Genomic DNA, 22,976 nt, shown 5'->3' with positions numbered 1-22,976 from the left:
CCAGTGGCTACTTGCCAAAGTAGGAGGTGGAACAATGTTTTGTATAGTATGTTATGCCAATTGAGCTTGATATCCCCTGCAACTATGGTCCCAAGAGTTTGGCAGTTTCTTAAAAAAAAAAAAAACTAAACATACACTTACCTTCCAACTCAGTACTTGTACTTTTGGGCATTTATCCCATAGAAATGAAAACTTATATTTATAAAAGCCTGCACATGAATATTCATAGCATTTTTATTTGTAAAAGCCCCTAACTGGATATAATTCTGATGTCCTTCAATGGATGAATTGTTAAAATGTGGTACATGGAATACTATTCAGCAATAAAAAGGAACAAACCGGATAGGCAAAAACTTGGATGAATCTCAAGGGTATTATGAAAAGAGTCAATTCCAAAAGATTACTCTGTTTATACTATTATTCAAACACCAAAATTACAGAAATGGAAAACAGATTAGTGGTTGCCAGATTAGTGGTGGTGGTGGTGGGGCAGAAATTGGATGAGGTTATAAAAGGGTGACATGAAAGATCTTGTGGTGCTAAAATTTCAGTGTTGTGCTGTGGTGGTGGATACATGAATTAACATATGTGATAAACTGACACTGAACTATAAACACATTATATCAATATCAATGTCCTAGTTTTCAAACTGTACAGTAGTTATGCAAAGGCACTCTGTTGGTGCAGTAATTAAAGCATTTGGGTGCTAACCAAAAGATCTCTGGTTTGAACCCACCAGCTCTCTATGGAAGAAAGCTGAGGCAGTTTGTTTCCATAAATATTTACAGCCTTGGAAACCCCATGGGGCAGTTCTACTCTGTCCTGTAGGGTTGCTATGAGTTGTAAGTCACTCATGGCAGTGAGTTTGGGTTGGTAATTATGTAAGATATAGCCAATGGCACAAAATAGGGTACACAGGACATCCTTGTACTATCTTTGCAACTTCCTATTATTCTATAATTAATTTAAAATAAAAGGCTTATATATGTGTGTGTGTGTGTATACACACACACACACATACGTATGTATGTACATATATATACATACACACACATAGATATATATGAGCTCTGAAGGAAAACTAAGCAGTATCAAGAAGTAGTGACAGGTAGGTTCTACCTTAGAAAGGGTAATCAGTGAGGCTTCCACAAGGATGTGTCATTTGAGTAGAGATCTAATTAACACAGCAACCCACAATGGGTCTCTGATCACAGCAGTGAAGTCTATCAACATCCAAGCACATTTATTATTGGAAACCCAGTGGCCATTTTCATGACAAAAGTCTAGGTGAGAGGGCTGACTGCGCATTAGGCAAATGCACATGTGCAGTAAGGTGGGGGGTGGCTGTTGGTAACACCCACTGAAGAGGCCGTGCCTATCAGAGGCAGAGGAGAACTGGCATCTAGAGGACTACAATTAAGGTCTGGCTCTAGACTTGGTGGCGCAGTGGTTAAGCACTCAGCTGCTACCCAAAGATCAGTGGTCCAAAACTACTATTCTGCAGGAGAAAGATGTGGCAATTTAGTTCCATAAAGATTACAGGCTTGGAAATCCTGTGAGGTAGTTCTATTCCATCCTCTAGGGTCACTATGCGTCAGAATTGACTTGACAGCAATGGGTTTGGTTTTTTGCTTATCTCCAGAAAAACTGGATGGTGCCTAGCTACCATTATTGAATATTTTGATCACAGATTCTATATAAGAATCCTGATCAAAAGGGGGAAGATGTGAAAGAGAATTTCAATTCTCATGGCATCCAGACTTCCCGGAGCCATTGAGCCTGGATGAACCCCTGCACTTACTGTCTTGAGATAATCTTTAAACCTTAACCCTTAAACAAAGAATACTCTCTGAAATCTTCTGTAAACAAACAGGAGTTTGGCTTAACTAGTAAAGAATTTCTGCCTTGAGCATTGTGATTTTTAAAGAACTAGCTTTATGGGATCAAATTGACAACAGCAACTTGAAAGAGTAGATAGGAAACTTAGAAGTCAACGGGGAGGAACAATTCAGAAAAGGAGGGTGATAATGATGTACAACTGGAAGAATGTAATCAGTGTCACTGAATTTTGCATGCAGAAATGGTTGAATTGATGTGTGTTCTGCTGTGTATATTCTTAACAGTGACAAAAATAAAGTTTTTTTTTTTTTTTAAGTCTATCTGCCAGGGAGTGTGTCATTCACACTGACACAGAAGAGGACTGAGAGCCATGAAGAGAGGTAGTTAGTATCCAAGCTTGATTTGAACCTCCATCCCGCTGACTCATGAGCACGCCCTCTGCACCTTTGCACTATTCCTGGCTTTGGACATAAGCATTATCTCTCTCTCTCTCTCTCCAGACTTTATTTTCCCTTGACTCTGTCTGGGAAATCTTGTCCTGTCCCTGAAGGCCCAGCTCAGGTACATCCTTCTCCATGAAGTCTCCTCTAATTTCATGTGTCCCACTTCCACCAGATGTGACCTCTTCTGTGGCTATGGGATGAGGCATCAGTGCCAGGGTGCAAGAGAGTGCTGTGAAGGGACAACTGAACTGGAGGTGGAGATGGGGCTCTGAGTTTTGCACATGAAAGTTTTGTACCTGGGTTTATGCATTTAAGATTGTTACAAGGGTGTAACCTGGCAATGAACATTGGACCTTCTGAATCCACCTCTCAAGGTGAGGGAATTGTTATTTTTAATAAGTAGTCCTGGTGACTGTTATGATCAGGCAAGTTTGGGAAACACAGTTCTAGTCTAAAGTCTTTAATTTAAAGATGAGGAAACTGAGGCTCAGAAAAGGAAATTGACTTACTCAAGGTCACCAGTTCTAGTCTAAAGTCTTTAATTTAAAGATGAGGAAACTGAGGCTCAGAAAAGGAAATTGACTTACTCAAGGTCACCAGTTCTAGTCTAAAGTCTTTAATTTAAAGATGAGGAAACTGAGGCTCAGAAAAGGAAATTGACTTACTCAAGGTCACACAGCCATTCAGTAACAGAACTAGGACAAAGATTAACCCGTTTGTCTGATTGTACCTCCCCTAGCAACTTTATATGAAATTCTTCATATGACACATTCCTTTTGTGTCAGTTAGTAAATACTTGTATGAGTGAATAATTAAGAGTAGCACCCACTGTCTGCCAAGACGTTATGGGAGGTGGACCCTGCACAGGTAAATTTTGATGGAGGCACAGGAGAAAATGGAGGTGGAATGTAAGTCTAGAACCGAGGCAGTGAGCAGCATAAGTAGGGTAAAGCAGAGGGTACATGGCAGAACCAGCTGCCGTAAATCCCTTCAAAATCCTCAAGCCTTGGATGTGAGAGTAGATATTATGTCTAGAAGGTATTCTTTAAGTTCCCCTCTAAATCCTTGGCTCCCAGCATGTTGATCCTAGTCTCTGCTCCCCACTCTCTCATCGCTATCTCTTTCCACCTGATGAGTATGCAGAACTGTAAGAACGATGAATTCTTTAATTCCTACAAAGAAGAGAGGGGATAGGAGAGTAGTGTATCATGCACTAGGTATTCATCTAGCTCAAGAAGCAACACCGGGCTTTTCCCATGGGCTGCATTCACGTATATGGATTAGGACAGAGGGTAATATGAGTATCTGAATGAATGTCTCACCTCTCATCACTTGTGGAGGCAGACATAAGCCATCTATATGGTTTCACACAGGCACCTGAAGATGGTATTAACATTACTACTGGGGTTCTCATTTTTGGATCTTCTTTTTATATTCCTTCTCACATTCTTTCTGTACAAATTCCCAAACCTTACGAGCAATTTTATCTGTAGACTAGAAAATTCTCAAGGAGTACTAAGGATGTGAATGATGGAATTCAAAGGATACACTTTCAAGGAGTCCCAGGAATTGTGTATGATGATTACCAGTAATTTGGTATTTAGGTAAGAAGAGAAATTCAAAGGAGAAACCCAAAGGTGGTCATTTGGTCATCATGCCTCACATTCAGCAGATTTATTTTAATTGAAGGACCAAAACATGAGAGACAGGGAGCAGTAAGTAGATGGAAGCCAAGACTCCCCAGATAACAAATATTCAAAAGGGTGAAGAATTTGAAACTCTTCCCAACAAGAATTATGCCAATGATCAAACAGGCTGTGGGGTATGAAAACTCTCTCCCAGGAATACAAAACCCTTAAACAGAACTAGAAGAAATAGAAATAGTTTGCCTTGAAGCAGCTTCCTCTCTCCTGGTTGGCTCTTTTCAAGTGTTTATTAAAACAAAGGTATTCAACAAGCAGAGTCAAGATGACCTGGATTCTGAGTATTCAAGAAATGCCAATCCCACTACTCAAGAACATTGAACACTTCTGTTTTCGGTAGAGCAAAGTCCAGGGATAAATCAGCTCTCAGAGCTGGGAAGCTCCCATGAAACGTAAGGCACTGTGCTCCAGCGAAAACACTAGCGAAAAAACCTTTATCTTGAATAGAAAAGGGGCATAACGTAAGTCAGATTAGGTGACTGGTCTTCAGAAGAAAGCCAAAGTCTTTAAAACGGCTTGAGACTCCACATAATCTGGATCTATTTCCTATAACTCTTCCCCTTGTTTACCCCACTCCAGACACACTGGTTTCTTCATGCTGGCTTCTTCAAACATGCCAGACACATCCTTGCCTTAGGGACTTTGCCTGCCTGTTCTCTTTTTCTCCAACACCCTCTTTTCCTTTAAGTCGTTCTTCAAGTCTTCTCAATGAGGCTGATACTGACCATGCTGTTTAAAATTGCATTCTGCACCCCTGCCCCTTATATTCCTGATCATCTTTAATCTGCTGTACTTTCTATTCTTCAATACATTTATCAACTTCTAATAGATCGTAAAAACAAACAAAACAAACAAACAACAAAAAAAAACCCATTGTCATCTATTCTGACTCATGGTGACCTCATGTGTGTCAGAGTAGAATTGTACACCATAGGGCTTTCCATGGTTGTGATCTTTTGGAAACAGATTGCCAGACTTTTCTTCTGAGGCATTTCTGGGTGGACTTGAACCTCCAACTTTTCTGTTAGCAGCTGAGCACATTAACTCTTTGCACAACCCATGAACTCCAATATCGTGTACAATTACTTATGCATCACGTTTATCACTTATGGTGTGTCTGCTTCTACTAGCATGTAAACTCTAAACTCCAATAGGCCAGCAATTTTTGTCTTGTTCACTGCTGTATCCTCAGTGTCTAGAACAGTGCCTGACAAGTAGTAGACACTCAGTAAACAGTGACTGAATGGATGGATAAATGAATGAATTACTGGCCCCTGAGGTTATCAAAAGAGTGAGCCCTGACCCTGAAGGAGCTCTGAACTTCCTCAAAAAATTGGGCTGCCTTCGTCTAAGGTGCAAAGAAATCCACTGGAAGCAAAGCAGTGATTTCTGAGAGGTCAGGCTGAAAGAACCCCAATATGCGCTGCTAGGGTTGAAAGCACTCATCTCATAATGGTGTGGTGGGTAAAGGGTGAAAGGTGGTGAAATGCAATGGACAACTGAACCTGGAGAAGAGACAAACTAAAGGTCATTAGGGACCAAACACAGTCCAAGATACTGAACTTAACTGGAAGAGGAACATGCCAAGGAAGACCTGCCCTGGCCTTCAGGAGACTGCATCCCAAACTCTTCTAGAGTGAGCAATAGGGTTAGAATACTAAGTCTATCCTTGAAAGAGGGAGGGGCTCTGGGGTTGGTGAGTCTTTGGGAGCCCAAGAAAGATGAGTGGCATGAAAATACTCCAAACCAAGAGGGGTTGAAGGAGATGGAGCCCAATTACACAAGGCAGAGAGAGAGAGCACAAAGTTCCATTTTAGGGGATGTGGTAGTTAAGGTTGTGTGTTAACTTGGTTGGGCCTGGTTTTGAGTGGCTGGGCAGCTGGATGTAGTTATTCCCCATGATGAGACTGGTAATCAACTCCATGGTGGAATCTACTGTGAGCAGCTGAGTATGTGGTCTGCTTTCAGTGTATAAGAAGCTTTGAGGAAGGTCTCTAGCTTTTTGGCACATCTGGATCTTGAATTTGGCTGAATCTTCATCTCAGTGGCCTGCCATGCTGTCTACCGATCTTGAGACTGTTTGTGGACTTGGACTAGGGGTCTGCCGTGTTGCTTGATAATCTGGGGGCTGTGCCATTTTACTTGTTGACCTTGGATTTGTCAGCCTCAGCATCCAGCAACTTCCTGAGTTGAGATACCTGCAGCTCGAGTGGGCCAGAAGCAGAGCTGATGCCCAAGGTCAAGGGACCTTCACCCAGCTCCTAGAGCTGGCACTTTGAACTTGGACTTCTAGACTCCTAAGATTTATTCCTGAGAGAATAAATCCCTGCTTATTAAAGCTACTCACTTGTTGTATTTTCTGTTAGAGCAGCACTAGAGGGCCAAAACGGGGGAGACAGCCAAAGTCTCTAAAACAGATTAGCCCAAGGAATTTAGAGCCTTCACCTCTGTCCTCTCATTTCTCATCAACAAATTCACACAAGTGTATGTGCACAGGGTGTAAGTGTAGCATGTGTGTATGGTGTGTGTGGGTGCCTGTGTGCAGTGTGTACGTTTATGTAGTAGGTGGTGTGTATGACATGTGGGGGGGGTGTGGTGTATAGGGTAGGGATTAGAAAAGTTAATGTGGTTATTTCCTGTTTACAGATAGTGGTGGGCCCCCTGACACTCCCTTCTTTCTCTCACTGTCTCCTATCTTGGGAGGGCACTAAAGAGTCACAGATACCTTGGGAAGAACCCACAATGACAGATTCTCTTTTCAACCCACTGGCCAGGGATTTGGACTTTCCTTCCCCTGTGTGTTTTTTTTTGGGGGGGGTTGTTGTTGTTGGTGGTGGTGGTGGTAAGGAAGGCAAAAAACAGTATCTTGCCTATACATTCTCACATTCTCATTGGGTACTTGGTCTGTCCCATTGTGCAGTAATTAAAAAACAAGGGGGATCAGGTGAGGGGATTAGTTAAGTGGAAGGAGGTAGGGTGGGCTCTAGTAGGAAATTGTGCTTTGTGTGCATTCACACTGATGGAGAAGGCCACCTACAGAGTGAGGGTTCTTTATGATCTTGAATGGCTGCCTCTGAAGTCCTGGGTAGCCAGTAGCCCTGGCCAGGGATGCTCTGCCTGGGAGGGCTCCTCTATGGGGGCCAGAGAGGACAATACTGGCCTTATACCACTGGTGGGACAGGGGTAAGGGCACTGCTTAGCTCTTGCCAAGGCCCAAGAGGCCCTATTACCTGATGAGTTCTATGAACCTCTCCCTGGGGGCTTCACTCACGTCCTCCTCATTAATAGCCACAATCTGGTCACCAGCCAGGAGCTTGTCCTCAGAGGGGCCTCCTGCAGAGGAGAGGAGAGAGGCATGAGGGCTTAGGGCTTCTCCAGGGAAAGCACAGGTCTGGGCAAGAGTCACCAGTGCCGAGCCTGTGGGCTTAGTAGTGGTGGTGGTAGGGCTTTCCACTGCTGCTGCTGCTGCCACCACTTTTGGCAGATGGAGGGCAGAGGATGAAGAAAGACAATGGAGAGGACCTCCTTTAGTGGGGAGTGGTGTGGCAGTAAAGGTTCCAAGCCCAGGCCTGGTACTCAGACCAAGTTAATAAGTACTTCACTGGCTTGGTTCTACAGAGGAATAAGGACTACTGTTTCCCTAGGAGGAACTTGCTTAGGCACAAGGAATGACTTCCAGACTAGTACTGGGGGTGGCACAGGTGGGAAGAGGAGGCTGAAGAGTCTTCTTACTTGACTATTATTGATACTTACTTGTCTGGAAACAGGGAGATAGACTAAAAGACCTAAGGGATTTATTTTCTTTCAACGCTGAGAGATGCTATTCCCTAATAAATGAGAGGAGCAAGGCATAGATTCCAAATCGTGGGCAACTGGAAATTTGCTTTCTCTCCTTCCCATCTCTACTGCCAAGGTTAAGAAAGGAGACTATGTGAGGACCATACTTTCTTGGTTGGGTTGTAGAGGGGTGCAATAAGGCTGTGCTGCCTCTAATATTTAGCAAAGATCTTAGATAAAAGCATTTCAGAGACTTGGGGAGAACAAGAAGTCAGACTCAGCCTAATTCAAACCCGAAATGTTTCATGACATGTCCCACTCTCAAGCCAGCCTTGAGTTTTTCTGTGTTCACTTCAAAGAGCCAAATCCCACTGCTCTCTTGCTCTACAAAGAAGTAGGCACCCCAGTTCCCAAAACATTAACATACAAAGCAAATATATCATTTGAGCACAGCTCAACGCCTCTGAAGTGTAGACCTGTGTGATGAGGGTGACTATGCTGGCACAGCCAGCAGAATTCACCATCTGAACTGGAATGGCCCTACACCCAAGAGGCAAAGTCTCTTGACAGCATAGGGATATGACGACTGGATAGTGAGGTGGATAGAGTACATTGTTTGCAGCCAGACAGACCTGGATTCTAATCCAGAATCTGTGCAAATCAATACTTATGTGATCTTGGGCAAGACATTTCATCTCCCTGAGTCTCTTTCTTCATCTGTAAAATGGGAAAAATAAAGTACCTACGCATCATAAGAATGTTGGGAGGATAAATGAGATGATGAATGTACAACACTGAAAACAGTCCCTGACATTAGTAAGAACACAATGAATGGTACTTATATCCTCCAAAGATCCCTGGTACAGTGGTTAAAGCACTTGGCTGCTAAGCTAATTAAAAGGTCAGCTGTTCAAACCCACCAGGCATTTTTGCGGGTTAAAGATGAGGCAGTCTGCTTCTGTAAAGATTTGCAGCCTTAGAAACCCTATGGGGCAGTTCTACTCTGTCCTACAGGATTGCTATCAGTTGGAATTGACTTGATGGCAATGAGTTTCAGTATTATATCCTCCAAGGGGAAATTTCTTTAACTCATTTTATTCCTTTTGTTACTTCTGCCCAAGATGCCAGTCTTTTAGACAGAGGCTACCCTACCTATCTCCCTCCTCCTTTCCTTCCTCCTTCCTTTCTTCCAAAGGGGCCTTGGCTCCTTGATGGCAGTGGTAGCATTAATCTACTACTGCTTTCAAGGAATGGTTTGTTGGCTTTCTCAGCCATAATTCCTCACTAATGGATACTTCTCTCTTTTCTTATGGCTTCAACTACAGCACCAAATATGTCCTCTAATTCAGGGGCTGCCTGAGCCAGCTGCAGCCCTGTGGATCAACTGAAGTTTTTTATAAGGCTATGCCTGCCAGTCCCTGGTTTCTGTGGCACTCACCTGTGGCTTTCCTTCTCTCTACTCCAACTCCTTCCTCTTTGTTTTCTTGCCATTTCAAGCTGACTACAAGTTCTCTTCTATGCCTGGGGGCTTCCTTCGGCCCAAGGATTTCTAACGGCCTTCTTTGAAGTTAAAGCAGGGGCTTCTGATGTTCTGCTACTAAGTTTTCTCTGCTCCCTCTTTCCCAGGAAGGCGCTCTGGTGGTGCAGTGGTTGAAGCATTTGGCTGGCAACCAAAAGGGTGATGGTTTGAGCCCACCAGCCACTCTCAGGGAGCAAGATGAGGCAGTCTGCTACTGTAAAGATTTACAGCCTTGGAAACTATTCTACTCTGTCCTGGAGAGTCAACTATGAGTTGGAATAGACTCGATCATAGTGGGTTTGTTTTGTTTTGTTTTGTTTTTTCCCAGGACAAATTTGATTTCTGATCAGAGACTCAAAAACATTTTGTCCAACTGCATGACTGACTCTGAAGCCTTAGGTCAGCCATTAACTCCTGTACTAAATTTTTTTTTATTTTCCTCTGTGCCCTCTAGTTGAAGAGAGAGCTTACAAAAATCTTTTTCTTTTCCTATGAGGATTGCAAAATTCATCAAATTTCTGCAAGACCAGTTTGTACTCTGGCTGCTCTTCTTGACTGAGTGAGAAACTTGTAAACATATAAAGCCTCAGGCCCAGCAAGTCAGGAATAAAGCTTTTTGTCTGTCTTTTCTGTCAATGCCTAGCACATTTGGTACAAAGCAGTGCTTAGGATCTTTCCCATTTCATTCACGATGGCAGAGTTTCACAGTTCAGGTGGGGCTTTCTTGTTCCAACCTACATGGTCCCATTCAAGCCCCATGTCCCCCGCATGACATCAGTGCAAATCTTGGCTCTACTGCTTGCCAGTTGAGTCAGTCTGGGCAAGTAATCTCTGTTCTCTGTGCCTCAATTTCCTCCTCTGTAAAATGGGAATGCTATCACTCACCTTGCAGGCATGGCTGTGAGGATTAAACAAGATGATGCAAAGCATGTTATTGTTGTGTGCCATCAGGTCAATTCCAACTCATAGTGACCCAACGGGACAGAAATGCCCCCACAGGGTTTTCTAGGCTGTAATCTTTACAGAAGCAGATTGCTACATCTTCCTTCCATGGAGTGGATCTTATGAATTCACCACGAGATGTGGTAAAAAAAAAAAAACACGTGAGACTGTTCACTACAGATTAGTAACTAAGCACAAGTAAGCCCATGCTTACCTGTGCTTACTGGATACTCGTACTCGACCCCTAGCAGAGATTGTAAATTTGAGCTTGTAGGCTTGGGAGAGAGACAGATGCCAGCCATACCCAAAAGCTGAATCTTTGATGTGGTAAAAAAAAAAAAAAAAAGTAAAATTGTTCACTACAGATTAATAAGTAAGCACAAGTAAGCCCTTGCTTACCTTGCTTATCAGGTAATCTGACACTGCATATTTGTTGTTGTTGTTATGTCCATATGTTGTTGTTGTTGTTTGCCATCGAGTCGGCCCCGACTCATGTTGTTGTTGTTGTTATGTGCCGTCGAGTCAAACCCGACTCATAGCGACCCCTCCTTGGGTTTCCGAGGCAGTATCACTATGGAAGTAGGATTGCCCAACCTTCCTTCCGAGGAGTGGCTGGTGGGTTTGAACCGCCAGCCGTCTGGTTAGCAGGCAAGTGTCTTAGCCACTATGCTACCAGAGCTCCGTGCCCTGACTCATAGCAGTCCATATAGTAGGTGCTTAATCAACAGTACCTATTGTTACTGCCACTCTGCCATTCAGAGGTTTTTTTTTTTTTTTTTTCTCCTTTCTCCTCCTATCACAATTATGGCCTGTATCTTGATTCTGATCTTCAGTGGCTGACCTCTTTCATGAATATGTAACAGTCTGCACAGCCTGATTGTGAGATTATTGACAACAGGAACTGTGTTTTGTACCTCCCTACAACATGTCTGGGTTTAGAATAGGCAATTTAGAAACACTTGTTGAATTGAATAGGTAGCTACTTTCTCATCCAAGGCATGATGGCTCTTCTATGCAAAGGGAAGCTTTATTTAGACTCAGACCCTACTAAGGCATCAACTGCACCCTCTGAATAGGGTGCCATAGAATCTCAATGGTTTGTATCTATCAATCTTAAAAGGCCAGCTCCTTCACAGTTATTAGTTGGTGAGTCTTCACCTACTCTTTATGAATTCTTAGGCAACAGAGTACACTGGGGAGCTCTGCTTCTTGGAAAGATGTGTGGGTGCTGGGAGATAGGAGCCAGGGCTAGGAGGACACTCTGAGGAACACCTACCTGGCCTCACAGATCGCACCACCACAGGCCTCTCACTGCCGGCCACGAAGCCAAAGCCATATATAGGGTCTCGGTGAATGGTCACTTGTCGTAGTGTCTCTGCTGGCAGCTGCTCACATTCCATATCATTTGTGCTCTTTTCCTGCATCACATGACTGGAAGAAGGGGAAGATGGGAGCAAAACAAGATGCAAAGGGTACTAAGCTCAGAACCAGCTGGGAGGGACACCAAGTAGGCTATGGCACCCAGGAGTTCCCACGCTTAGTCTCATATGTCCTCTGGAACCTGTAGAGGAGAGGACTGCCTCATTTTTCAGACTGGAGAAAGAGGAATCTAGAGAGAAGAAGCCCACTCTCTTCAGGGCTAGGGACCACAGAAGAAACTGTTGCCACACAGCCTGACCTTAGAGTCAGTGCTTTCCTCCAAGATATTGGGACTCTAGAAGGAGCCTAACTGCAAATGTGTTATTCTGAAGGTTAACTGTTATCACCCACTGGATTGGCCATTAACTCCCTAAGGGAGGCCAAAACCCTGAGGGGACAAACCATAAAACAGGTAAGTAAGTAGGGAAGGAATGTGAAATCATTCAGAATGTGCAGGATCTTCATAAAGTTCTTGTGCATCAGGAGAGCAATCTGTAATTTCTTCCAGGTACTGGGACAGAGATTTAACTTACACAATTGTACATAACGCCAACTTGTTTCAGTTAACGGGCAAATGGAAAATGGCTCCTATGGGCAAGAAGGGGTACTGCTCCCTGTGGCTGCCAGCAGACCTGAAAATCAGATGAGTTAGGAGAAGGTAAATCACTGTCCCAGTACCTGGAAGAAATTACAGATTGCCCTTCTGATGGGATGCCTAAAACTTAAATTACTCAGGTAGCATAGTGCCTAAGGCACTTGACTGCTAACCAGAAGGCTGGTGGTTCAAACCCACTAGGCACTCCTCGGAAGGAAGGTTGGGCAATCCTACTTCTGTAGTGATACTGCCTCGAAAACCCAAGGAGGGGTCACTATGAGTCGGGGCCGATTCGATGGCATATAACAACAACAACAAAGAAATCACACAAGGACTTTATAAAGATTCTCCATCAAGGGCCAGAGTGAGGCCTACTTCAGGGAAGAATGAGCCTGAGTGCAGTATTCAAATGAAGAGCCTTGAGGAGTGAGGGTGCAGGGGCACTTGGGGTTGTGAGGGGCCCAGGTGCCAGGGGTATGGAAGCAGGAGAACGAATGGCCCTTCAAATGGATATGGAAGAGAGGGGGCCAGAGCCAAATGACCTCGAACCTTAGTTCCTAGATGTGGCACCACTCTACCTACCCCCAGGCTTTCAGGCCTAATAAACCAAAGCCCAGTGTGTTAGAGTCAATTTCCGACTCACAGCAATCATACAGGACAGAGTAGAACTGCCTCATAGTGTTTCCAAGTTTGTAAATCTTCACAGAAGCCGACTGCCATATCTTTGTCCCATGGGTTCAAACTGCCAGCCTTTTGGTTAGCCACTGAGCACTTAACCACTGTGCCAACACAGCTCCTTTAGTCCACAACAGATGGGGTTAAGTTCTCTAGCCTCAGTATGTGCATTTTCTAAAATTAGGGCTCTAGGTAGGGGCCTTCAGAAAGATACTGAGGGATGGGAGCTAATTAACCAAATAGCATACAGTTTGTAAAAGAAGTAGGAAGTTTTGACACTGTAAGAGTGTTGCAATTGTTAACTAGCTAGGAATACCAAATTCCTCAGTACCAAATGGTTTCAAGCAATTAGGCTGTTTATCAGGACACAAATTCAGAAATTAGAGAAGAGCTTTAGGACTATTTATGGCGGTGGATGGGGAGCAGATATAGAGTAACTGTATAAAAGAGAAATTCATAGTCCAGCCAAAAAAACTCTGGGGTTGTTTCTATCATGTAGGAACTTGGGAAGGAAAACAGAACATGGCTGATAGGAGACCAGCCACGTGAACTCTGGCTGTCCCCAAGCTGGCCTGGAGTCTGTCTATGGCCCCAAAGGGAGGTGGAAGGGGCTGCTAGGATGAGGTCAAACCCTCTGAAGATGAATTCTGATACTGGATCATTGCTTCCCTCTCTGAAAGACAAATGGTCACTTTTCAACAGAAAGTCACTCAGAAGCTAGAATGTGGCTTGTGGTGTCCCAAATAGGAACCTGCCTGGGGCAGGGACTCAACAAGAGTGGCCTCAGGCTCGTGCCTCTCTCATTTCTGCTCCTGGTGGCAGAAACTCAGCCTTGAAGGGAGCCAGAGAAAGTCTTCTTGCAGCTGCCGTCTTGCCTCACCACAGGGGCTGCTTCTGAATTGAACCCTTGCCTCCTATCATCCAACCTCATCAGCACTGAAGTGCCTCTTCTTGAGATGACACCAGCTCATTTCTGACATGGGTCTCAGCCAGGGCAGGAGGAGAGCCCATGGGTCTGCTCAGCCTGTGGCATGGGGAGCAGCGACACTGGCAAGAAGATGCAGGCATGCCATGGCAGCGTTCAGTCCACTGTCCTATACTCAGGGTCTCTGGCCACTGAAGCCTTAGCTTTGCCATCTCTTTCTTCTTCTGAAGCTGGGAACACTGTAGTCTCCACTGGGCCTTGAGGCACTGCCAGTAGTGATGAAAATAGACACTATTGAGCCAGAGGAACCAACAAAGAGCCTTTTGTGATACAATTGTTTTGTTTTCTCTTTTATCTCATGTTAATCAATCAGCAAGTATTAATTGAGTGCCTACTGCCAGATAGTCCAGAGCTCCTGGGGCCACAAGAGAAGTTACAGATCCCTGCCTTCAAAGAACTTCCAGTCTACCTGGGGTGCAAAGACTAGTGGACACTAGACAAGATAATTGGAAGGGTACTTGAGAATACTACATACAATCTATAATTAAATTCCAAATTGTGTGTTCGGAAGGGGGATGAAGAGACTAGAGAAGGCTTCACAGAGGTGGGAATTGTGCTGGATGGGCAGGAAATGGCAGCAATGGGAAGAGAGATAAGAGCCCAAGCTCTGTCTATGGACGGTCCCCATCCTTCCACATAAGGGGGTGGCAGCTATTTGTCCCTCAGCACAGGTATGCCTCCAGGTATAAGTGGAGCACATTTGTCCTTGGGTTGTTCCAAACTTATTTGGACTAACTGTCCCTAAAACTAGATCCTCCCTCAAATTCTACAAGCAGCCCTTTCCTCACACTGCCTGGGCCTTCCAAACCATCCTTAGTCAGGGGAGAAACACCTCCATTGACAGATCAGGTCATTTCAAAATTCAAACGGAACTTGTTCCTTCCCTCCTGGGGTCTGCATCTCTCAGCGTCTGCAGCTCAGTCCCTCTGAAATTTGCTAAGTGTCTGGAGAGTTGGGAGTGACACGGAAGGCAAGCAGTGATGGATGACAAGAGCTCAGCTGTCCATGAGTCATGTGACTGCCCTCCTGGGGGAAACGGGCAATTTGACTTTGAAAGATGTTTGGCTTCTGGTCCCTTCACACAGGGCAACCCTGAACAAAATTATGAAGAAGCCAAAGCTATGCCCTCCCCCAGCTTTGTTCCTGGGACCCCCTATTTTCTTCCATTGTTTACACTAAAGCATGAAATGCTTTCATTCTCCCCCTTCCTACCCAAAGCCCCCAAAGATACCCCCTTCACCTTGCTCTACTCTTGTCCTCTCTATTCAGTGAGTCAGGTAAAGGCCTTGTCTTTCTCTTGGGCCTGGCAATTGTGGTTCTTTTCATTTTTACATCCATTACCTCATTTGATAAATGGTGCTTTCACATCCATTATATCCTCACAGCTTCTCACAGTCCTGCCAGATAGGCTAGGTGATGGTTCCTCCACCAGCCCAGCCTCCAAGGTAGGGAGATGAAGAAATGGAGACCCATGGAGGCTAAACATATAAGTAACCCAGCTGGAGCCCAAACTTGCAGATAGAGTCCACAATCCCTGCACCCCTGCCTACACCCACTCAGGGTCCCAGCCCCTCTGACTCTCCACCATCACTCCTACAGGGCTACCCACCCCACCCCTCTGCCCAGCAGGCTTCTACATTCTGGCTTGGTCTGGATGATTGGCCCACATCATAATTAACCTATCTCTGATCCCATTCACTTGGGGTTGTTGAAATAATGCAATGAGATTATGGCTACATAAGCACTTTGGAAGGTTAAACACAAAACATAAATGTAGAGGTAGCGATATTATCGGTAGCATTATTTGGGGTGGCCAGAGGAGCAGAGGATGGGAACCGAAGATAAACTTCACCCACTTCACACAGTCTAGGCTCTTCTTTCAGCACCTCAGCTCACACAATGCATTCTGTTCCCTCGTTTTTCAGGCAGCCCTTTCCCTGACCCATCTCTCAGAAAACTTGGCTCTCTCTGGATGCCCTGACTCCAATTCCTTTGTGGTCTAAACTATCCAAACTATAAAAGATCCCCCATCACTGTCCAAAGAGGAATTGGCAACTCAAGCTCATGCTAACAACTGGTGCTAGGCAGGACCTGGCTAGAGGGCAAATGAACTAAGGAAAAGATGGCTTGATTCTAAGCTGACACTCTCTCTCCTTGTGATTTTGGGCAGGAAGATAGAAATGAAGCAGCTAACCTTCCAGGCATCAGCTTTTAGGTGTCCATCCTTCCCTGCCTTTGGATCCTTTTTCTTTACATTTGGTTGGCTCCTTGGGGAATCTTGTCACTCTCCTTGCAAGTGGCAGGGATGTGGAACCATGTGGGACCAATTAGCCCTCTGATTCCAGTAACAGGAACCTGACTTTTCTGGAAGCTCTAGAGATCCAACATGGCAGATGAGCAGCTGGGCCCTCATGACATGCCATTTTCTTTTGGTGGCAGGGGTAGGGATCCTGTCCCTGAGGCTCTGAAGCAGCTGCTCTGGGTGCCCTCTTGTAAGGAGCTAGGACACAAACCCTTCTTCCTTTTACTTCCAGGTAGCACTGACTGCTCCTTACACAAGTAATGCTGCTCAAACTTTAATGTGCATGTGAATCACCTGGGGATACTATTAAAATGATTCTGAGGCAGTAGGTCTGGAATAAAGTCTGAGCTTCTAACAAATGCTAGGCTGGTGCCATGCTGCTGGTCCCCAGAGACAACACTTCGAGATGCAAGGATCTAAAAGAATGCTATTCTAAGACAAGAGGACAGCCACATCTGGTGTGAGGGCTGAGGTGCTTATGGCATTGAAGGCTCCAGTTAAATAATACACAAATGTTATCTTGGAGAAAGGACACTTAAACTCATGCAAACAAAGGATTCATTGGGTCAATCTGATTTGCCCCAGGAGAGAATAGGGAGGCCTTTAAAATGTATATGAAACAAGACAGGTAAAGTTACACTGAGGAATAAGAGAGAAAAATCTGAAAGATGGAGCAGTGTATGGCCCCAGTGAAGAGTTTGGTCAGCAAAAGGAAATCAAAATACTACAGCAAAAAATTTGGCAGTCAAGAGGAAGATGCTGAAAGAGAGGTGCATGCAGAAAACAATAATTTTAGATGCTATTTATTGAGGACTTACTATGCTCCAGGCACTGTGCACATCCTACCTCATTCCATCCTGACAACAACTCCATGAGCCAGACAGTACTGTTGCCATTTTACAGATAAGGAAACTGAGATTTGGAAAGAGAGATGAAGAAGTAATTTGTCCAAGGATATACACCCAGTAAACAGTGGAGCCACAACGTCAATCCAGGTCTGCCTGACTCTAGAGCTACTTGTACATGACTTTTGACAAGAACCTATGAACTAAATAGTTTCCCAGAAGGCAGTGAGATAGACTCATTGGGAGTATTAAGTAGATTACTCTTGTATTGCTCTGAAGGTCACCCCAGTTCTGTCTGTAAGAGCACCCTCCCTTGAAGCTATCCTACCACTAGGTGATATATTGGACCCTTCAGCCCCCGAATAGACTTCCTACATGCCTCTGAGTCCACTCTTGGGACTGATCCCATAAGGCCTCACATTGCTGTTAACAATGTTAAGAGTCACTGACACAGAGAAGTCCAGATCTTCTTGGACTCGGTCATCCCTCAGAACCTAGACTCTCATTCCCATAGTGGTCTTGTTCATACCTTATTCCCACTCTTTCTCTTCCTTTCAAGCCATTCCACTGTGTCTTCTAGAATTCACAGTCAACAGCAAACTCCCCTATGTCATCAGTGTAATTTCCTGAAAGTACCCTTAATCTTTTCCAACTGGAGCCTAGTTATTCATTGATAACACTATTTCCCCACCAGCCCTTTCAAGTGGAACTGTTTTTACTTCCTCTCAAATGCCAGTTCCTTCAGGATCTAGAGGTAGGGTAGGTGTCCTCTTTGCTAACCACTGTTGCCACCAGGCCATTATTCCCCATCTCTTCTGCCAAGAATTTTGCTCCTTTGAAGAACATGTCTGCCGTCCACCTCTACCACCTCTTTTCCTTTCTCCTGGCAGTCCCCATATTCACTGAGGATTTTAGTTTCTAGTCAAATGTGATCCTCCCCTCCACTTCAACTCTTTTTTTTTCAATATTATTTTTTTGTTGTTGTTGAGAATATACACAGCAAAACACACACCAATTCAACAGTTTCTACAGGTACAATTCAGTGATACTGATTACATTTTTTGAACTATGCAACCATTCCTCACCCTCCTTTGCTGAGTTCTTCCTCTCCCATAAACATAAACTCATTGCCTCTTAAAGTTCCCAACAAATGTTTTGAGTTACTGTTGTCAATTTGATCCCATACAGATAATTCTTAAAAGAGCTTAAACCTCAAGGCAGAGTTTTTTTTTTTTTTTTTTTTAAAAAACTAGTTAAGCTTTAAGAAGTTTTAAGACTTCAGGGGATATTTTTAGTTTAAGGTTTAAAGATTATCTCAGGACAATAGTTTTAGGAGTTCACCCAACCTCTATGGCTCAAGGAAGTCTGGATTCTATGAGAATTTGGAATTCTGTTCTGCATTTTCCCCTTTTGATCAGGATTCTTTTATAGTTTGATCAAAATGTTCAGTAAGGGTAGCCAGACACCATCCAATTTTTTTGGTCTCATGGAAAAGGAGGCAGTTGTTTGCGGAGGTCCATTCCAATTCTTGATATCACTATTGATGGATTTAACATCCACATGGTGATGAGGAGGCCTCCAAAAACTGCTTCCTCCATTTAATTCAATCACTCACTCCCATCATCATACCTACTACAGTCTACTTTGGGTCACCATCAGATATCGCACCACTTTCCCAATCTCCATCGTCAATATGCCACTGTTTACTACACCATCTCTCCTTCCAGGTTACCTCCACAAGGATTCCTACTACAGTAATAATCAGACACATCCTGATCACCTATTTAGTTCCTATTTGCTATTCCCTTTTCCTGGAAATCTCTTCCTTCATTCATTGTAGGGCTAACTCTTCGTCCTTCAGGCCTCACCTTAAATGTCACCTCCTAAGAGAGGCCTTCTCCAAGCACTTTCCCCTAATTATCCACTTTCTTACTTTCCTTTAAGCTCTTTCTTATCATCACTTCTCCTGTCCAGATTAGAACCCCTGGTCTATCATTATGATCTTTCTCTTGCAAACACCTTCAACTTCCTTGTTTCCTCTCCCCTTGCCATATCTGCTTTGCAAAACCTCACTCCTTGATGAACTCAACCATATGCATTTGCCATGCCTACACCAGAGTAGCTGAAAGTAGCAAAAAAAAAAGTGCACACACATAAATGGGTTTCACTTTAAATTCATGATCTCAAGCCTGTTATGGGCTCTCAATATTGTCTGGCCACCACTCTCGGACTCTATAAGACAATTATTTCATAGTTCCTCCTCTCTCCTCAATTTTCCTCACTTCCCCACTGGACCCAACAAGTCTCAGTTGATGGCATCATCTCATATGTTACTGAGAAAACAGACGAAAACTCCCTCAGGTTACCACCATTAAATACATATACCATCCTGTCTGCATCTGTACCCATGTTTTCTTTTCCCCTTCTATTAACACAGAGGAAATTTATTTCTTTCTATCATTGGCAAATCTCTTCATTCATGGTTTGCTACCATCCTCTCCCATCTTCTCAAAGATTTTGCTCCTGGGGGCATTCACTCTTTTCCCTAAATCATCAATCTCTCAACCTCTCCAGAACCATAATAGCATGCTGATGGAAATCTATCCTTAAGAAAACAAACAAAAACCACCTCCTTCTATTCCACAATTCTCCTATATTTACTGCCCCATTTTTCTCCTTTTCACAGCAAAATTCCTCAAAAAGGCTTTCTACATATTTTGTCTCCATTTCTTCACCTCCTATTTACTCCTCAACCCACTGTATATAACCTGGCTTCCACATCTATCACAAGTTGCCCTTGTTAAAGTGACCACTGGCCTTCATGGTCATCTCTCAGTCCTCATCTTACTTAACCCCTCACCAGCTTCAGACATTGTTGACCATGCCCTTCTTCTTGGAATATTTTCCTCTCTTGGCTTCTGTGACCATCTCCTGACTCTCTTCCAACTTCTAAGGCCACTTTTTCTTAGTCTTCTTTGTGGCTTCCTCCTCCTCTACTTGAACACTAGATACTGGAGTTCTTCAGAGCTCAGTGCTGGGCCTTCTCTCTACTCTCTTTTCCCAGGTGATCTCAGCCATCCCCTGACTTTAAATACACCATATTTGCAGATAGGAGTCCCTGGGTGGTGCAAACAGTTAAGCACTTGGCTGATAACTGAAAGGTTAGAGGTTTGCATTGACCCATGGGTGCTTTGGAAGGAAGTCCTGGTGATCTACTTCTGAAAACTCAGCCATTTAAAACCCTATGGAGCACAGTTCTACTCTGACACACATGGGTCACCATGAGTTAGAATCAACTTGACAGCAACTGGTTCATAAGCAGATAATTTCCAAATCTGTTTCTCTTTGGTGTACTCCCAAACTCATATATTCTAACTACCTACTCTGACATTTCCACTTTAATGTCTCACAAGAATCTCAAACCTAACATATCCAAAACTATACTCTTGATTCGTTTCCTCCTCAAGCCTAGGCTTCCTTCATTCTTCCTCATCTCAGTACATGGCACCATATCTCTTCAATTAATCAAGCCAGAAACCTAAGAGTCATTCTTGATTCCTGCCTCTCTCTTTACATCCAGTCTCTCAGCATCATCAACTGTTCCTTAAAAACACATCCAGAATCTGACCAACTGTCTCCATCTCCAAGGTTATCACCTAATTCAAGCCACCATTACATTTCCTCTGGATTGCTGTAGCAGCCCCCTGACTGGTCTCCATGTCTCCACAGCTGCCCCCTTCTACTCTAGTCTCTACAGATATTGGGAAAGTCCAAATCAGATCCTGTCACTCTCCGGCTTACAAGTCTTCAGATGTTTCCCATTGCAAAGTGAATAATATCCAAATTACTTTCCACGGCCTACAAGGACATATGTGATCTGCTCTCATTCTCATACCAAACCCTTCTTACTCCTGCCTACTACAATCAGGTCCCACTGGCCTCCTTTCAGTTTCTAGACACACCAAGTTCTTTGCTAACTCAAGGCCTTCCCAAGTGGTATTCCTTCTTTCCTGAAAACCTCTTACCCCATTGTTCAATGGCTGATCTTCCATCCTTCAGGTATTCACTTAAATACCTCCTCACAGAAGCCTTCCCCATTGTGCTCTGGTTATTGTTTATTACTGTAATCTGTTTGTTTCCTTCATGAGACACCCTGCAATTTAAAACGAGGTATTCATTATTGTGATTATTTGCCTGTAAACTCCCTAAGAGTCAGGATCATTTGTCTTATGTTCGACACTAATCCCCAACACCTACGGTACTTGGCCCACAGTAGGTACTTTAATAAATTAATAACTAATTAACTAATATTATCTAAATGAGTGACTGCTGAATGATGCTGAGGAACAGATTAGGATCGTTTGGCCATTCCATGCAATTTATTATCAAATGCCTACTAGTTCTGTCTCAGACTGTGAAAAATAAATTTCTAGATGAGGAGCCTGGCCCATGGCAGAAACTGTTCAATATCTCTGGTCAAAGAGAAAAGTGGGGAAAGAATAGAGTCCAAGGAAGAGTACAAGGAGGGCTACAATCTAAGAACAAATGGGAGTTGTGTGGCTCCAGCCCTCCCTGGAGGCTTAAGGTGGGCGGAGGTAGGGGAGTCCAGTACCATGGACTGGCAGAAGAATGAACAAATCTGTCCTGGAAGAAGAGCAGCCGGAATGCTCCTTGGAAGCAAGAATGGCCAGACTTCATCTCACCTGCTTTGGTCATATTTCAGAAGGGACCATTCCCTGGAGAAGGATATCATGCTTGGCAAAGTGGAGGGTAAGTGAAAATGGGGGAAGCCCTCCATGAGATAGACTGACACAGTGGCTGCAACAACGGGCTCAGGTATAGCAAGGATTGTGAGGCCGGCACAGGACCAGGCAGTGTTTCCTTATGCTGTGCACAGGGTCATTATGAGTTGGAGCTGACTCTATGGCAACTAACAACAGCAACAAGTCCAACAGCTATTCCTTCTCAGGAAGGAATTTTTCTTGAGAGGACAGTCAACCATCATTTCAGAATGCCAAGAGGCAGAGGGATGGAAAAGATGACTTTGGACAGTCCTTCCCATTCCTGAGAGTCTCTGGTTATTTTACTGGGGCTGCTTCCCTCTTTCCTTTCCAGGCCTTCAAGGTCCTGCAACTTCCTCCTCAGCTGAGCTTGGAGAGGCATCTTCTAGAAAACCTGCTATTGTCTGGATTCTCTTTCTGCTTGTCCAATTAGTTGTTTTTCCCAGTAGGCTGGGATGGAGACACCTGCCCATCTGTTCTAGCAGGTCACTGGGGAACAGGAAGAGAGGTCAAAGCCATCTGTCCTTTCATAGATACCTGGGAGCCTAGAGTCCTCTCATGAAAGACCAACACCATAATGCTTCTGAGAAGATGCAGCAGAGAACCCTTTTGGCAGCTACTCTTCCCCTTTCCACTTTTTCCCTCTGGGGCTACACATCCAATAGATCAGACATGTTGTCTAATAGGCCCAGACATGCTCCTAAACCCTCCCTGCTGGGGCTGCCAGCCCAGTGACAGATGTGAGGGCTGTGCCAGATGTGAGGCTGATGCCATATGGCACTGCAGGTCACAAGGTCTGAAGAGGCAGCCACTGATCGGTGGTGAAGTTAGTCGGGGAGATCTTTGCATTTTAGCCCCCACTCACCTGTCACTGGCAGAGGCAGTGAGGGGGAATTGCAGCCATGAAATATTCATGGGATCTTAAAGGAATTGTCATGTCACTCCAAAGAGCCCTGGGCACCCCAGCCCCCACCCTCCATGTACCACACCAAGTATTTCTGAAGGAGGCAGAGATAGATAGAGACTGACTGAGCCAGAGGTAGAAAGAGGAGGAATGAAAGGAAAGACATGCAAGAGGGGAAGACAGTTGAGCAGGAAAGGGGGCCAGACGGAGCCAAGAGGGAGGAAAGCCTGAGAAAACAACGCAGAAG

At 44.3% G+C, this 22,976-nt stretch overlaps 1 protein-coding gene across 1 annotated transcript in view; it reads right to left on the bottom strand.

Annotated features, from left to right (window-relative positions):
- Positions 1–11,647, bottom strand: part of FRMPD3 (FERM and PDZ domain containing 3) — a 79,911-nt gene extending 68,264 nt beyond the window's left edge. Inside the window, exons 1-4 of the mRNA XM_007952430.2 lie at positions 11,500–11,647; positions 7,216–7,318; positions 6,333–6,358; positions 3,411–3,454 (exon numbers count right to left, since the gene is read on the bottom strand). Of these exons, the coding sequence (XP_007950621.2) occupies positions 3,411–3,454; positions 6,333–6,358; positions 7,216–7,318; positions 11,500–11,647 (321 nt within the window). The remainder of the gene's footprint in view (positions 1–3,410; positions 3,455–6,332; positions 6,359–7,215; positions 7,319–11,499) is intronic.
- Positions 11,648–22,976: the final 11,329 nt, after the last annotated feature.

This window comes from Orycteropus afer, unplaced genomic scaffold (assembly GCF_000298275.1).
Source record: "Orycteropus afer afer isolate SDZICR_OR568_19922 unplaced genomic scaffold, OryAfe1.0 scaffold00336, whole genome shotgun sequence".
Taxonomy (NCBI): Eukaryota; Metazoa; Chordata; class Mammalia; order Tubulidentata; family Orycteropodidae; genus Orycteropus; species Orycteropus afer.
Note: the sequence above shows the minus strand (reverse complement) of the source record. Positions and strands in the feature narration are given on the sequence as shown.